The sequence below is a fragment of the Heliangelus exortis genome, chromosome 8, assembly GCF_036169615.1.
Source record: "Heliangelus exortis chromosome 8, bHelExo1.hap1, whole genome shotgun sequence".
In the NCBI taxonomy this organism is placed as follows: domain Eukaryota; kingdom Metazoa; phylum Chordata; class Aves; order Apodiformes; family Trochilidae; genus Heliangelus; species Heliangelus exortis.
In genome coordinates this window covers 16,007,403-16,023,921 of record NC_092429.1, presented here as the reverse complement: position 1 = coordinate 16,023,921, position 16,519 = coordinate 16,007,403, and the positions used below count along the sequence as shown (strand labels likewise).

General features: G+C 43.2%; 1 protein-coding gene across 3 annotated transcripts in view; it reads right to left on the bottom strand.

The window, feature by feature from the left end:
* Positions 1-1,423: 1,423 nt before the first annotated feature.
* Positions 1,424-16,519, bottom strand: part of LRRC8C (leucine rich repeat containing 8 VRAC subunit C) — a 39,917-nt gene continuing 24,821 nt past the window's right edge. For all 3 annotated transcript variants that reach the window (XM_071750646.1, XM_071750644.1, XM_071750645.1), the window contains exons 2-3: positions 9,888-10,029; positions 1,424-7,554 (exon numbers count right to left, since the gene is read on the bottom strand). In XM_071750646.1, the coding sequence (XP_071606747.1) occupies positions 5,284-7,554; positions 9,888-10,025 (2,409 nt within the window). In that variant the 5' untranslated portion in view covers positions 10,026-10,029 and the 3' untranslated portion in view covers positions 1,424-5,283. The remainder of the gene's footprint in view (positions 7,555-9,887; positions 10,030-16,519) is intronic.

Genomic DNA, 16,519 nt, shown 5'->3' with positions numbered 1-16,519 from the left:
CCTGGGGCAGGTGAGCAGCAATGGGTGGTGATGGACCTGCAAAGCCCCCCAGTGGTGGGACACTGCCTGCCCAGCCCTGCCCTGGCACTGCCCCAGCAGGGAGGAGGCCAAGGGGCTTGTCCTCACCCTCCTGTCAGACCCAGTCCTCTGCCTCCGTGACCCCGTGGTTTCTTTCTCTGAACCTTCAAGGCTTCATGTACCCTCCAAAAGAGAAAAGAGGACAGACATGCAGTTTTCCTACCATCACTCATGCTATTAAGTTCAACAGATGAAGACATACAAGCACATCACCGTGGGTTTTGGGAATTCCCAGTAGGTATTTGGCATTAAGTGAAGGACAAACTGGCCCCAGTGGCAAGTTGATGCCACAGCTGCTGCTGAGTTTGTGCCCTGGGATCCTGGGATCCTATTTCCTAGGGCATGGCATCTGCTTCACCTAACTCCTGCTCTCTAGCATCTGTATCCAGGAAACAGAAAGAAGCTGTTTGTCTGGGCTCTGCTCATGCACACTGTGAACTTCTGCCTCCAGCACACTCAATAAACAAGGTGGTATCTGCTGTGCAAGTGTGATTTCTTTGTGCCAAGGATCCCCAGGGCAGTTTCGCCTGCACTGTCATTCCCAGCCCGCCAGGTGTGGCCCCGAGATGGTATCTCCTGAAGGGAAGGGGCAGACCAGCTTTCCCAGCCCTCCACATCTATTCAGGAACAGCCCAGGGGTTAAAGAGCAGGCCCTGTCAGCAAAGCCTTCTCTACTCCTCCATGAGGCCCCCCATGCCCCAGGGACATCATGTCCTCCATGCCAGCTCCCTGACAGGGCTCATCCACAAGGCAAAATTGCTGAGCTCCCCTCCTCTCCCAGTGACCACAAGGACCAGAGCAGTGCATTTCTTGCTCCATCTCAGCAGGACATCATTGTCTTGGTATAATAAAACCAAACACAGTATTGCTTCCAAATCAAAGATACAGAGAAATGACGAAAATGTCCCATGCCGAACACAGGCAGCAGGAGCCTTTGCTCAGGAGATTTATGGGGGATTACATCAGAGGCAAGGGCTGTCAGCATCCTTTCCCTTCTCAGCTCAGGCACACAACGGGGGGGAGGCAGGAGCCCTCGTGCCCTTGGCAGCATCCCCCCCGCAGGGGGACAGGAGTGGGGGAGCCCGTGGGGACAGCCTCTCTGCTGGCCATGGAGGTGGCTGCCAGAGTGAGGGGAGGGTGGGAGGTGCACAGGAAGTGAGGCCATGGGGCTATAAATCCTGTCAACTCTAACGATGTTTTTTCAAGTATATTTTCCTGACTTCCCTCCCAAGAGATCATCCCCAAAAGATGGTTATGTCTGATCTTCCGGTAACCCAGGAACAAAATGTTTCCCAAACAAATAACCACATTGCAGTCTGACAATATCCATTATTACAAAAGAGCATTTTATTTCTTTTTTTTTTTTTTTTCTGGTTGTACTCTATGGCAATGTAACACTATGCAGGTCCACTATTATATTAATAATCTTGCTACAGAATTAAGAAGTCTGTCCATTTGGTCAAATTTCAAAGTTTTTCCTTGGCATTCTTACAGGACTTGTCACCACTTATGCACATGAATCAGTGGAAGAGCCAGAAATGTGATATGAAACTTGAAGCAGATGCTTTCCAACCAGAACTGGCAAAAGTTGTCAGGCTGGCTAGATGCAGGAGGTCAAATATCCATCCTAATTTTGACAAAGAGGGAGATGCATGTCTCCAGATTTTGTTCAAAAAATAGATTTACTTTCCAGACTTAATGCACTGTTAAGGCTGTCTTCTCATTTTTTATGTACTCTTTGTTATTTCTGCTTCTGTTACCAAGGAAGATTTGTATTATTTTTGAGGAATAATGCAAAACATCTTGCTTATATTCTGGAACTGTTGCACTTGTTAGGCACATGATTAACATAAGTAGTTAAATAAACTCGTACAAACCATGCCTAAAGTATTATCTGCAAAACGTCCATCCAACCTAAGTCAAATACTACAGGTCACTGAAAAGTCTAGTATGCATTGCATGTGAATATACATATGAGCAGTACATGAATCACTGAGTAAATATGGCACTTTCACATATTTTCCTGGATGTCATATAGAATCAGGAAACAATCTTCTCTTAGCTGACGCACCTCTGAAATACTGTAATATGGTTTTGGAAAATACACCCCATAGACTAGACAGTAGGAAGTTTACAAAAGTCAACAGTGCAGCTACCTGAGTTTGTTTCATTAAGTGTAAGCAATTAACAGTAATGTGATATTTTCTCATTCACTGTGAGCCTGAGGGTTGTCTGCCCACAAAAGCCATGCTGCCTAACCCTGCTACAGATAAAACAGCACAGCCCTCTAAGCACATGGCTCGGCAAGATGATGAACTGACCTAGCAGCTCGGCACCTCCAAAGTGACTTGTCCCATCTTCTCATTGCCCAGACCCTGGCTGCAGGGTCCCATCCCCTTGCTACTCCCACCCTAGTGTCCCTCTGATCCAGCAGAAAACCAGCCCCTTTTTAAACTGGCTTAGTTTTCTGCTGACTTAAAAAGTTGATTTGTCCTGTGGAGGGATCAGACCAGCAGTAGCAGTACAAGAGAAGCAGCTAGAACATGTTGGCAGGAATAGGGAGCATGGAAGGAGGAGGACACTGCCCCTTTTCAGTGGCTGTGAGCTGTCAGGTTGACAAAGCTGCCTCTGCAGACCAGACCCTTGGAGAAGAGAGTTATTAGCTCAAAAAGTGCTCAGACCAGTATAGTTTATTCCTATCTAGGTGAATAAAGATATACCAGCACAAGGCACTTCATACTCATGTAACTGTGTCCACATGAGGGGTCACACTGGTAGAAGTGTAATCAGTAACAAACAAAACCCCCACATCCCCTAGGAGATGTATTTACAAAAATGGCATAGAACAAGTCTCCAACTTTCAGTTATGAGGTGTGCATAACTTTCATTCAGAAAATAGACCACAAACTACACATGAAACATTAGACACAAAATAAATTAGAGATTTAAAATGCTACATCTAGGAATATAAAGATTTTTTTAAAAAAACTTTAAATGTAATCCTGTATTTCAAATCTAAGTAAAGTAACTATACAGCTTCACTGATTACTTGGACATTATAAACAGTTTACATTCATCAGGAACAACAGCACTTTGGTCTACATAATTAGGTTAATATGAGCAATGAAACAATTCTCTCCCTCACATTACATCAAAGTGAAATACATTTAGAATATATATACTGCCAAGCTGTTCCAATAAGTGCATTCCATGCACGAGTTAAGAGTAGCTCTTGCATCAGTTATAGGTCTTTAACAGAACTAAATCAACCCCCTTTAGAAAAGCTTGCTTTGATTCCTTCATGCTTGACCCATTTTTGATTTATGACATGGATCTTCTCCAGAACATAGCCAAGCACAAAAAATAAGTCTGACTTGGTACTGTGGCAAGCCCACATACCAGTTTGCATAGCAGACCCTGGATTCATGAAGTGAAGCTCATTTTAGTGTCTCTCCACTTCCCTAAGTCAGACTCTTAAAACAACTGTATACTTCTGTCCCAGGCCCAAGAACTCAGATTAATTGTAGCTCAAGACACACAATGGCATTTAGAAAACATTTAAGAGCAACCTACCTGACAATCATCAGACAATTATTTTACATAATTTTAAACAACCAGCAGCTCAACCTCTGTGATTTATAAACAGCATTGACTCCTATGGAAAAAGTACTTATTCCTAGATACTCCTGCAAAGCCTTTATCCAGTGCCTGCATCTGACTGAAATAAGTGTTGTTGGATAGGATGAAGAGATCTCCTCCCAGCAAAATATTTTACTATCATATATACCTTACATTAGCTCCTGAGCAGTACATGAGTTATCATATACTTGCCAAACTTGCCTTAAAGAAAGCAAATGGCTGGATTAAATAAATAACTGAACATGGCTTCAGAGGACAAAGTTCCCAACCTGATATTTAATCGTTACAGGTTATTACATTATTTTAAAAAGCAGACTTCCAACTATATGATTTCTGATTTAATTTCTGGCTGGGAGATGAAAACATGGCCTTCATTACTCTCCCCTTGTAGTCTACATATTTCTGAGAACTTAATGTATTAATTTAATCTCATTTTTGCAAATCTCCACATGTTTCTATGCTGAGCTTAGTTATACCAGACCAAAACCTAATTAAGGAGAATATTAGAATCTTATTTCCTTGACAGAAGCTTTACAAACTAAACATGATTGCACTTTTTCTGGACCTCGTTCCTGCAAGGTGCCAAGCATCCCAGTGCAGAACTGAACTGAAGGAGGCAGAGGGCACTTGCCCTGTGCTGGAGAGGATGTTTAGTGGAGGACGGGTAGGGGAATTTTCAAGATAGTGTTTTGTCTCACTGGGTTGACATTTCCAACATAGTGAGTTCATTGCACCCCTTCCATTCAAGTTAGCAGGAAATGGGCAGCTTCATCTAAAGATGTTTAGAAAATCTTCCACGTGAATCATTTTGGTCCTGACTCCTCCATGAACTGTGACCTCTACTCTTCCTGCACCAGAGTGGAAATTTCAGTCAGTGCCTTCTGCTTGGCACTGTGTGAAAGGAGAGCTAGACTAAACTTGCCAAAAGGCCCTGAAGGAGTTCTGCCTACTCCCTCAAGTTTGTTAAAACACATAAAGAAACTTTCCTACTTGCTTTGACCATCTGAGAAAACGGTGTCATAAATAAAAAAGGATTGTCAACCCCCATTTGATCTTGTTAGATGCTGAACACCTTCTACTGCCACTGAAGAAAAGAGGAAACAAGGCATTCAACACCTGCAGCACCACTTAAGACCACATCCTATGGGATTAACCATAACCAGGAAGACAATATAATCATCTATTACAAATTATAAAACCAAAGCATACAGTTTAAACACAGTTCCTCTGCTGGGATTAGGCAAAGGAAAAAAAATCAGCAGATAAAACCATTTACTTTTACCAGTAAAAATTAAGTTACAGACACCCTTGTTTTCAGGGAAAAAAAACAAACAAAAAACCCCCCAAAAAACAAACTTTAAAAAATATCTTAAGCCAGTGAAAAAATATGAGAAAAATTTATTAAAAAATGTATGTACTGCTTACTCCAAATTCGTTTATACAGAAAGGATTTGTTTGAGAAAGAAAAAAAAAAAAAACAAACTAAAAGAACATTTGGAGTATGCACTTTGTACAGTGTATTTGGTAGAAGCGTTATTTCTGTAAAGCTGAGTGAGAGGAAATCAGTTATTCAGCTTTCATTTGTTCCCTGACATCAGAAGGCAACGTTTCAAACAAGGTGTCCTCTACAGTGAAACCAGTCCGCTTCAGAGCTCTACACTCACCGAGCTCAGGTGGGAGGATTTCAAAGTGATTGCCTTTAATATCCAAGTAGGAGAGGAATACCAAATTACCAATTTTAGGTGAAAGGACTGACAAGTTATTTTTCCCGATTTTCAGAGTCTTAAGTTTTTTGCAAAAGTATAGTTCATCAGGCACACTCTCCACTTTGTTGCAAGTAATGGAAAAGTACTGTAAACTCTGTAGGACTCCTATTTCAGGTGGGATAAAGCGAATGTCATTGTAAGACAAATCCAAGTATCTGATTTTGTTGCATAGGAACAGGTGGGATGGAAGAACCTCTATTTTGTTATGGCTGAAGGAAAGCCGCTCAAGACTAGTGAGTTTCTTTATATGCTCTGGTATGTAAGTGATACTGTTGTACCACAGCTTTAGGATTGTCAGTTTTCGCAGATGTTGAAAACTTACTATTTCTTCAATGGATTTGAGGTTGTTTTCCTTTAGATCCAATTCCTGAAGACTGAGAAGGCTGAAGACCGCATGAGGTATGCGCTCCAAATCACAATGAACCAATTCCAACTGTGTCAGGTTGACCATCTTCTTCAGATTGTTGAGCATCACTAACTTAGTGCCATCGTTATGGATGCACAATTTTTGCAGGTGACCTGAAACATCAACTGCAGATTGTGGGATTTTGGACAAATTGCTTTTTATGTAAAGAACTTTAAGGCTTTTAAGTTCTCGGAAAGACTCCAGTGTAATGTTTTTGGAAATATCATGACTTAGGGAGCCAATTAAATAAAGTTCTTCCAAATTTCTGAGGCCATACATCCAGTGTGGAAGTTCTCTGATGTCATCAAACTTGACACTCAAGATCTTGAGGTTCTCCTTCAGAAACGCTAAAGCGGCGCTGTGGATCTTCACAGAGCACTGGTGCAACGAGAGTTCCTGGAGATTGTCCAACTGTGCAATGGTTGCTGGTATCATTACGTTGTTAATTATTTCAAGTTTTAACGACTGCAGCTCAGTAATTTCAAAAACTGTGTCTGGTAGTCCAGAGAGCATAAAAAGCTGTAGCTCCAAGTGGCTATGGGAGTTTGTCTGTAGCCTCTGTCGCAGTTTATCTGCAGTCCACTCGTTGTTTAGGTTCAGCTGCTTCAGTTTATTTTCACTGACTTCGGACAGGAAGACAGCAAAGCGTTTGGAATAGAGAGGATCATACTGATCAATCATATGGAGCATAAAAGCAAAGTCATTCTTCACATCTGGGATATCATCAATTCCTGTCTCTTGCCGCACATATTCAAAGGAATATTCTTTCAGGGAACGGTAGAACAACCAGTAGAGAGTGTAAAGGCAGGTGAGGCCATAGATGCTTACAAAGCACAGGTAGCAGTAAGAGAGTTTAGAGAACAGATGTGCCATCGTGTGATTACAGCAGAAGTTCTTATATCCTGTCATGTCTTCGATATCAACATTACAGACAACTGTAAAATTAACTTCTGAGACAAGTGCTGTGTTGTAAGCAATAATAATAAGGAATTTAATTACCTTAAGTACAGTCTGGCGAACGTACATGACATAGAGTATATCACCCTCCTCAACATGCAGTCTGAATTTCTTCACCTTTTCAAACAGTGCTTTGGCTTGTTCACCTTCTTTCTTATCTAATGCCCCAGGTGTTCCCTTATCCACAACTAACTTCTCTGGTATTGATTTTAAAGATTGTGTCTTGACCAAAGTGCCCTCAGTGCTTGGCGGGATAGTAGCAGCCTTGTTTACGTTGTTTTTCCTGTTATCTTTCTCTTCAGAGTCTTCCCCTGACACTTCAGATAAGGCTCTTGTTGTCCATGGAGAATCAAAACATTTCCCGAGTATTGAAATGAAGTGTTCAATTTTGGAGCTTGATCCAGGGAATTTGAACCAAAAGTTACTACATAGCATAAAGACCAGTGTGTGTATAAGGACAAGGTAAGGGAAGTACTTTGCATACCAGTGCAGGGCACGTTCATAGCACACCTGGTTTATAAAGCTGTATTGCTGAAGGTCCAAATCAGTCTTCAGTCCCTTCATTTCAACTGTAGCTGGAGGGGTGGATGGCTTGGGTGGAGGAAGGGGAGTGGTATCTGGGATTGTGTTAAACACATTTGAACTATTAGATTGGTTCTGGCAAGGCTGTATGCGCTTTGGAAGGCATATTATCTTGTCCTGCATGACCTGAAACACATAAAAAGGTAACTTTTAAACTGATTTGCAAACAATGGTGGCAGTACCACTGGGTAGCTGTCCTTGGAGTTCCTCCAGCTGCCAGGCATTCCTCCCCACACCCTGGTACTTGGCCCCACAGGTTGTGCTATTATTATCATTATTCCTAGCAAGACACTTGTTCTAAAAGCCAAGAACTAGGTCACCCCTTTTCATCTATGGTTAACTTTCCATAATTTTAATAAGAGGGCATTGAGATAATCGAGACAAGGGGAAAATCATAGAATCATAGAATCATAGAATCCTAGGGGTTGGAAGGGACCTCGAAAGATCATCTAGTCCAACCCCCCCTGCCAGAGCAGGGCCCCCTAGAGTACATCGCATAGGAACGTGTCCAGGCGGGTTTTGAATGTCTCCAGTGAAGGAGACTCCACAACCCCCCTGGGCAGCCTGTTCCAGGGCTCTGTCACCCTTACAGTAAAAAAATTTGGGTAATGCTTCCAGAAAAAAAACAAACAGGGATCTCTTTCATTGCTGTCCTAAGAGACAGACTGCTCTTGCCAGGTGTGTTCACCCTGGCCACATGACATTCAGAGACAGCTTAGGCTTGAAAGCAGCGTTACTGCATTCATGTGGCTGTATGCTCACACCAAAAATGGCTGACAAAGAGCTACCATGGGCATATCTATGTTAGGATATTATTAATCTTCAGTCCTAATGAAGAAAGATAGAACTAATGGAGAACTGACAGGATTTGTGTCCATGGACATAATTTTTATTCAGTTTTTTCTATATATATGTAGTCCTCATACCACACATGGGGGTGAAAAAGGTAGCTCTGTCCTTCTGTCCTTGAGTCTGTCTATAATGCAAAAAAGAGCAACCTCCTTAATTTGGGATGGCCATCCATGTTTACAAATGGAGGTCTGAGCACCTTTAGGGACCAGTAAAACTTGGGTTAACAGTTTGTGTTCAGTGCAAGGATCTCTATAGGTTCGAATTTAAAATGCTAATCCAAGGATCATTGTAATTTGCCCTGACTGATTGGAATTAGATTAAGCCACGCTAAATGTGTGTGTAGCATAGATATATCTTTTCACATCATGGTTATTGAAAGCACTAAAAATGGGGTATGTAATAAGAGCTACCAAAATCAGATCCTCCTTGATGATCCACCCTGGCGCAGGGAGATGCTGAGATGAAACCACGTGTCTTGAACAAGTGCCATAACTGTTGACACATCAAAAACTCCTTCAGTTAATCTTTGTGTGTAAATGCTGTTCTGATATACACCCTTACTTACACTCTAGATATATGCCTCTGATAATAAGTTGGAATTAAAAAAATGGCCTATTATTTGAAGTGTTTCCACACTTCAGTTTCATTGTACTTCACCCAATAAAGCAGGTAAACTTAAAAAACATATTTTCCTTTGCGGCCTTAAGCAAACACTTAGCTACTAATGCAAAGTTGAGTCCTCTATAAAGAGGTTTCTAAACATGGACATCATGTCTTTTCTACTGAACATACTTGAAAACGGACAATACAGGCAAAGTTACAGTTGATTTCATGTGGCATTTCGGGCAAAGTATGTGAAAATCTTGGGCCATGCAAGTGAGCAAATTCCCCTGAAATAAGAGCTTTATCACTGTATCCCTTTAATTTCATTTCTAAGTCATGCCAAGAAACATGAGATCTATGTTTGAACTACAACTTTCTATTTTTGTGGAGTCCATCCCCAACAGTACTTTCCATTTTTTTCCAGCTTTTGGCTCTTAGCAAAATGTAACAGTGATTGACAGTAATGTCAATTGTTTACATGTAAGAGATGCTTTGGAATGGAAGAGGCATAATTTTAGCTGTGGGTGGTGTTGATAAAATAAGTACATTCATTTCAAATCTCTTTGAAGCATAAAGACAGAGAATATTAACATTTGCTAAATAAAGAAAAACAGAAATTATAAAATTTTGTTTTCCAAACTGCTAAACAGAAAAATGGTAACAAATAAAACCTTAAGTCGATCATTTGTTTTGTTACACCAAATTCTGGTGAGAACAGGCACCAAGGCACATGCCAACCCAACAGCTCTTTATCTTCGCTGGCACCACTCCACTGACTCTAGTGCAACTCTGCTGACTTACAGCTGGCAGAAGTCTGGTCTGTGTTATTTGATGTTGCTGCCTAAACAGCTTTCATCCTGGGAGCAGCAAATTTTTGCTTTGCTCACGGTGAGCCCAAGAGATAAAACCAGACATGACATCATCCATCCGAGGAACTTCCTCATTTGTGGTGCTCTCTCAGCAGCATGAGAGCAGCCACCTCGCCTCCATCCCATTTTATTTACCTGTAACGTGCACCCAAAGACACCGATCATCAGCATGGCGACAGAGAGATAGTCTGTGAACACATCCCACCAGGGCTTCAGCACCCTGAACGCCGGCTGCTGCTCCGAGAACTGCCGGAACTCGGTCACGGGAATCATCGTCCTGCAAAAGAGCAAGGCCAGTGCTCAGCCTCCTGGAGTCACAATCCCTCAGTTCGTGCAAGCAAGTACTTCTGTGAAGTCTGAGAAAAACTTCTCTGGAAATGAAACTCCCAAGATGTGACATATAAGTTCTCAGTGGTTCTTCTGACACCCTGTCTCAGAAGAGGGGTGTTCCTGCTGCTACCCTGCAGCTCCTGTGAGGAAAAGACAGAAGGACCAGGGCCCCATCCATGCATGCAGGCAAATCCCTCTCTCCATTGACTCCCACCATATCTGATGAGTCAATGCAGCCTTTAGAATCCCTGAAAACCAGCCTGTTTTGTAGTTAGAGACACTCATCTTACAGATGTTGGCCTTTATCTCACAAGTCTGGCTAAAATGCTTGCCCTGTGCTCAAATTTCACAGGTCCTTGTAGCTACCATCTTCCATTAATTTCCATTTTATTCAGAGTGGTTTCAGGAATGCTTTGGAATATTTGTGCACATACTCAGTGCTGTTTTAAATCTCCTGTGTTTTGAGAGCAAGTTCCTGAAGTGCTTTAGCTAACCAAAACTACAGGCAGATCAAGGGCTTTATCTTCACCTCAGATGTTGAGGCTTACATCACCACCTCCTCTGAAAAATCAGCTAACACATGAGCATGTACAGGCAAGGCAACATTTTAACATGATTTTAAATCCTACAGTATATTGTGTAACTGAATCCCTGAGATCAAACCAGTACTGAGACTCCCCAGTAACTTATGATGGAAAGATAAATTCACATGGGAACGGAACAAAAATACTCCCAAGGGCAAAATATGTCCTTTAACTAATACCATAAATTCTCACCACAACCACTTCATATCACAGTAATGTTAGAAGACTCTATAATCCTGATTCAGCTGGGGTTCCCAGTGCACTGGGACCCATTAGTGTGGGTTTGGTGCCATCCAGCTGTGTGCAGGCTAAATGGTAAGCACACACTTGCTGATATGCTGCCCAGGGACTTAAGGGATTAATTCAGAGCCAGGGATCTGACAGAGAAGGATTCAGGCCCTAATAGCTGCACTTCATCACAAGCTATGGCCATCCCAGTAATTCATGACTGACTCCTACACTGGCCATAGTCACACGGAAAGATGCTCGGTTTGAAACCTTTTCAAGGCCTGCTCTGCCTCTCCTCACCCAGTTCACCCTCAGGAGGGTACCACAGTCCCCAAAGGCACAACGTGATGTCCCCAAAGGCACAATGTGATGTCCCCAAAGGCACAATGTGCATGTAAATGCACTTCAGTCAGTAGCTGGGCAGGGGCTTTGCAGCTTTCTGTGTGAGTAGCATAAAAACTTCTTAACCCTCTGCTCTCGCCAACCCTTCTGTGTTGCTTTGAGCACTACTTGGACAGGCAAGAGAACCTCTCTCTCAGCCTCTTGCCCTTCTAAAAGCTGTCCCCAGGATGTGTGCCACAACGCCAGATGAAATCGGACACGCCTCTCACGGATGGCAGCCTCCCAGAGGAAGGCAGCTCCTCTGCAGCCCTTGCAAATTAAGAGATCATCAGTGAAAAGGACAGCAATGAAAGGCTGACTTCATGCAGCCCGGCCGGAGGCTCAGCAGCGTTCATGCCAAGAGACCTGAACTGCTGCAGTGCTGCTGAAGGAATGCAGCGTTATTAAATTACACACAGCCAGGAGCCACAGTTCTGCTTTTGGTGTGCCTGTCTTGCAAGTGCTCAGCACACCAGTCAGGGAAGATACACCCCTACAGCAGAGAACAGCTCAGACAGCTGCTGGGACAAACCTTTGTTGCCTTTTGCTTCTCTTTTTGAAATACTGCTGGAAAAATATGGACCTCATAAATAGAGTTAGGTTTAAGTACATGCCCAGTATGTACTTAAGTACTTCTTCAGCTGAACCCGGGGAGAGGAAACTTTCCACCAGCAGCTCCCAGTGGTGCCCATGGAAACAGGCTTCAGACTGAGTTGAAGAACATCCCACACTGATCTGCCTTCCCAGACACACACATTTCACAGCCATTGATAAGGAATTAACCTCCTCCTTTTAATTGCCATATAAAACGTAGATAACTGACAATAGCTGCTTGGAAGCTTTAAAAAAATAAGTTTTCTATCACACTTTGAAAAACATGGAAAATTCTTTAAAAGAATAGGCTAATACAAACGTTAGATAACCAGTTGCCATGCAACAGTGATGCTCAAAGCTTTGTAACACATGTAATGCTCCTGGCTCAGGTTTGGACACCAGTTAGCTGATAGGAATGCCATCAATATACCCCAGAACACCCATCATTGCTCTAAAGTCACAAGGGCCTAAGAATTTCTTCTCCCCCTGCTCCTTCAATAATGGCTCATGGGTTCTTTTTAATCTTCTGATGCCATAACCTCTAGGTGTCCCGTTTGTAAGGTTTTTCCAAAAGTATAGACAATTCAAGTGTTGGGTAAGACACAGTCAAGCTTTCTATAGTGGAGACTCTGAGAAAACACGTGGGGTCACATGCACCAAAATACATGGTGACCAAATCTGTGCAGGTTGGGTGTCTAAGCAACTCTGTGGATCTGAGCCATTGCATCATGACAGTCAGCAGTACAGAAACAAGGGCAGCACCTGACAGCAGATAGGACTTGAAAGTATCTTGCAAATTATTGTGCAGGGACAGCTTTCAGGACCAAAAATTAATTTTGCTTAATGGGTTTCACTCCATATTTTTAGGGGCCTTTGTTTTGTTATATATTTGCTTTATTTCTTCTGAGTGATGTGTGGGGGATTTAGATGAAGACAGATAGTTCCATGCACCACAAATACATGCTGCTCTGATGCCCTGCTCCCTTTAGAGATTCAATTTTCCATAATGTGAGTCCTCATTAGTAGAGTTTCTGTGGTTAATGGGCTGAACAGAGAGAGAGACCTGCAGGCATCTCTGAGCCATCTTTAAGGGTGGAAGGTTTGCAGTCTGCCAGTCCACCAGACATCAAAATCTGTCTGCCTTTTACTTTTTATTGTTAAAAAAAAGTAAACAAATGTTTCCAAATTATGGCAACAGTACTACACACGATAATGGTAAATAAACTAGCAGTGTATAATCATAGCATCATAGAATGGGTTGGAAGGGACCTTAAAGCTCATCCAGTTCCAACCTCCCTGCATGTCCAGGGACACCTCTCACCCGACCAGGTTGCTCAAGGCCCCATCCAACCTGGCCTTCAACACTTCCAGAGATGGGGCAGCCACAACCTTCCTGGGCAACATGTTCCAGTGTCTTACCGCCCTTCCATTGAAAAATTTCTTCCTAATGTCTAACTTAAATCTCCTCTCTCCAAGTTTTATACCATTCCCACTCCCTTATCACTACACACTTTGTACACAGTTGCTCCCCAGTTTTCCTGTAGGCCCCTTCAGGTAGTGGGAGGCCGCTACAGGGTCTTCTCAGAGCCTTCTCTTCTCCAGGCTGAAAAGCCCCAACTCTCTCAGCCTGCCTTCATAGGAGAGGTGTTCCAGGCCTTGGATCATTTTGGTGGCCTTCCTCTGGACTTGCTCCAAGGATTCTTATGTCCTTTCTGTGTTAGCGGCTACAGAACTTGATACAGAACTCCAGGTGGGGTCTCACAAGAGCAGAGTAGAGGGAAAAATCACCTCACTTAACCTGCTGGCCACACTTCCGATGCAGCCCAGGGTACAAGTTGGCTTCCTCAGCTGCAAGCACACATTGCCAGCTTATGTTGAGCTTCTCATTGACTAACCCCCCCAAATCATCCTCCTCAAGGCTGTTCTCAATCCATTCTCCACCCAATCTGTATTTGCGCTTAGGATTGCAGGACCCAGGTGCAGGACCTCATACTTGGCCTTGTTGAACTCCATGAGGTTGGCACAGGCCCACAGACAGTATTTAACTTTAGGAAAGAAGACATTTACAAGAAGCTTTAAATGGAGATTGGACATGAGGAAGTGAGATAAACATTTTCCAAGATTTTCTGGACAAACACTATTGCTTCTCCCCTCACTGCACTACCAGCAAAGTGGTAACACTGGATAGAAGCACAGCAGAAGCACTGCTGGCATCTGCATGCACAACAGACCAATGAGAAATCCCTTTTTATTTGTCTGCCTCTTCCCTCTAGCTTCTTTTCCCTTTTGCCCTGTCCAGTGACTGAAAGGATATCTATTAGCAGACTCCCAGCAGCTCCCACCACCACCCCCTGCTATAATGATGGTCACTGGCCATCTCTGCTGCTGGGACAACTGCTGACTGGTCTGCACCCCTCCATGGGTGACACTCAATTGTACCCATTGACAACAGCCAGCCTGTGCCCCAGCTGTGGCCTCCTTGCCCAGCAAAGCCCAAAGCCCTGTCTCTATGCCTTGCTGGCCCTCATGCAAGAAGAGGAGCAGTGCCACTGCTGCTTTGTGTGATGTACGTGGGAGACCAGGGCTGTGTTTGCCAAGCTACAGGTCTTATTCACTGGAAGTCAAGCCTTCTGCTATTTTATTCTTCCAGTAGTGGTTACTTAACCATGTTGCCATGCACTGAAGCAATCACTGTCATCCATCACTTTTTATGGGGGAACAACCACAGCTGCACACCAGAATCGGGGCACCTGGGTGATGGACAGGCAGTCAACATCCAGAACATACTGGTTCAGTAGGGACAGCATGTGATAACACCAGAGAGAAAAAGAAGGAACGCAGCAGGAGGAGACAGGTAACATTGCAAAAATAGTGACATTTGCAACTGGGAAACATAAAAATTGTGAGATTCCTTAAGCTGACTAGAAAATGATGCTTGAGTGATCAGCCAGCTGACATTTAAATACATTTCCTTGCCATTGCATCAACCCTCCTCCACCACCTCCTGAGAGTGGACGAAGTCCAAGCAAGTCCCAGTTGCTATGGACATGGTCCTAACCCCCCAACAGGTCTCCCCTTGGTGTGAGGGGGGGCAGTGGCTGCAGGGCCACAACTGCAGCCCAGCTGAGTCCAGTGGGATGGGTCAAAGCCTGGATGTCCTTGAGACAATTAGACTGGAACTGCTTGGTCTTTAGTATCAGAGATCTACTGAAAGGAGAAAGTGCCGGGTTAGGGAAAACCCATCCTCCTGGATCCTTGAAACATACTGCATGTGTTAGGATAAATTATGAAAAGCCTTTTGAGAATAATGCTGCAAGTAGGTCTCTGGGCTGGTTCTCACACACTATCTATTGCATATTAATCTTCATTACAGGAACAGAGCACAGCACCTACCTAACACACGAGTTTGTGACTCAGCCACAGGGACTCAACAGAGCCCAGGTGCTGCAGACACATGTGCAGGGGCTGCTCTCCAGTGGGTTTTGCTTTACACAGGATGTGGCACTGCACACTTTGAAGATCTCAGCCTGCTCTCCTGAGCTGCAAACATTTGTTGCTCTGCATAAATATCATAAATTTGCTTTTCAGGCGGTCCTGTGCTGTCTGACCTTAGAAATCTTGGGCCAGAAGCTAAAGTTAAAAAGTTAAAAACTAAGCACAGGGCCGGAGGCTGTAATGAAAAGCAGAATTATACATTCTTATTTTGCCTGATTGGGAACTACACATTGAGACAGTTAAATAAGCAGTGATAATGGAGATTCGCAGTCAGGTTCATGGTGGTGTGTTCTTCAATATCCAGTTTAAAATCACTGGCCTGTGCAGAGCCTCAGATCTTAGGACCACAGTCTCCTCCAGCCAGGGAGGGTAAGAAGAGCCTGGCACTAAAATGGCTTGGTACTAACATCATCAGTCATAGTTTCTGCTGACTATAACATTGTTAAATTTCTATTTGACCATTTTTAGAAACAAGCTTAGGGGATCAATCTTGGACTGTGCACACTAGAAAAGTTGTGGTCTTTTATTTTAAACTTTCCAGACTCCAGTGCCCCAAAATTTGTATTGAGAACACACTTTTTACTGAAGCATGAACAACTGCCCACAGCTGGCTAATTTATAATCCCGTGGAAACTGTGGTTTTGCGTGTGTCCTTTGATCTTGGCAGCTGAACACTTCATCTTAGTGAGTGTCCAGGATCCCCTCACAGCTCCTGGCACTGCCTGTGTTGGCATCACATATCACAGATAATGAACCTGTTTCACTTAGTCACCTAACCAGGAGAGGTCTAAAAGTGGACGTGGGGACAAGGCACCAAATCTGGAAAAGTGAGATTAGACTAAGGGGGAAATAAGATGATAAGGGCTGGAATTAGCAACTCTTAATTCCCAAGAGGTTGATGTTCCATCCTTATCTGTGTATTCTCACACACATTGTACATGCAGAGTAATAATGCCTGAGCTACCCTGACATTTGGTTTTAGTAATTATCTTGCTATATGTTTGCACTGCCAATTTTTTGTTGTTGTTGGAAAAACTACAGTGAATGCTGTATATATGAAAATACGGCAAAGAGTATCACATGCCGCCACTTTTTGAAACATGATAGGTTACTTTGTGTTTTGTTGATTGTAACAGAGGTTTTCATAGGAAAAAA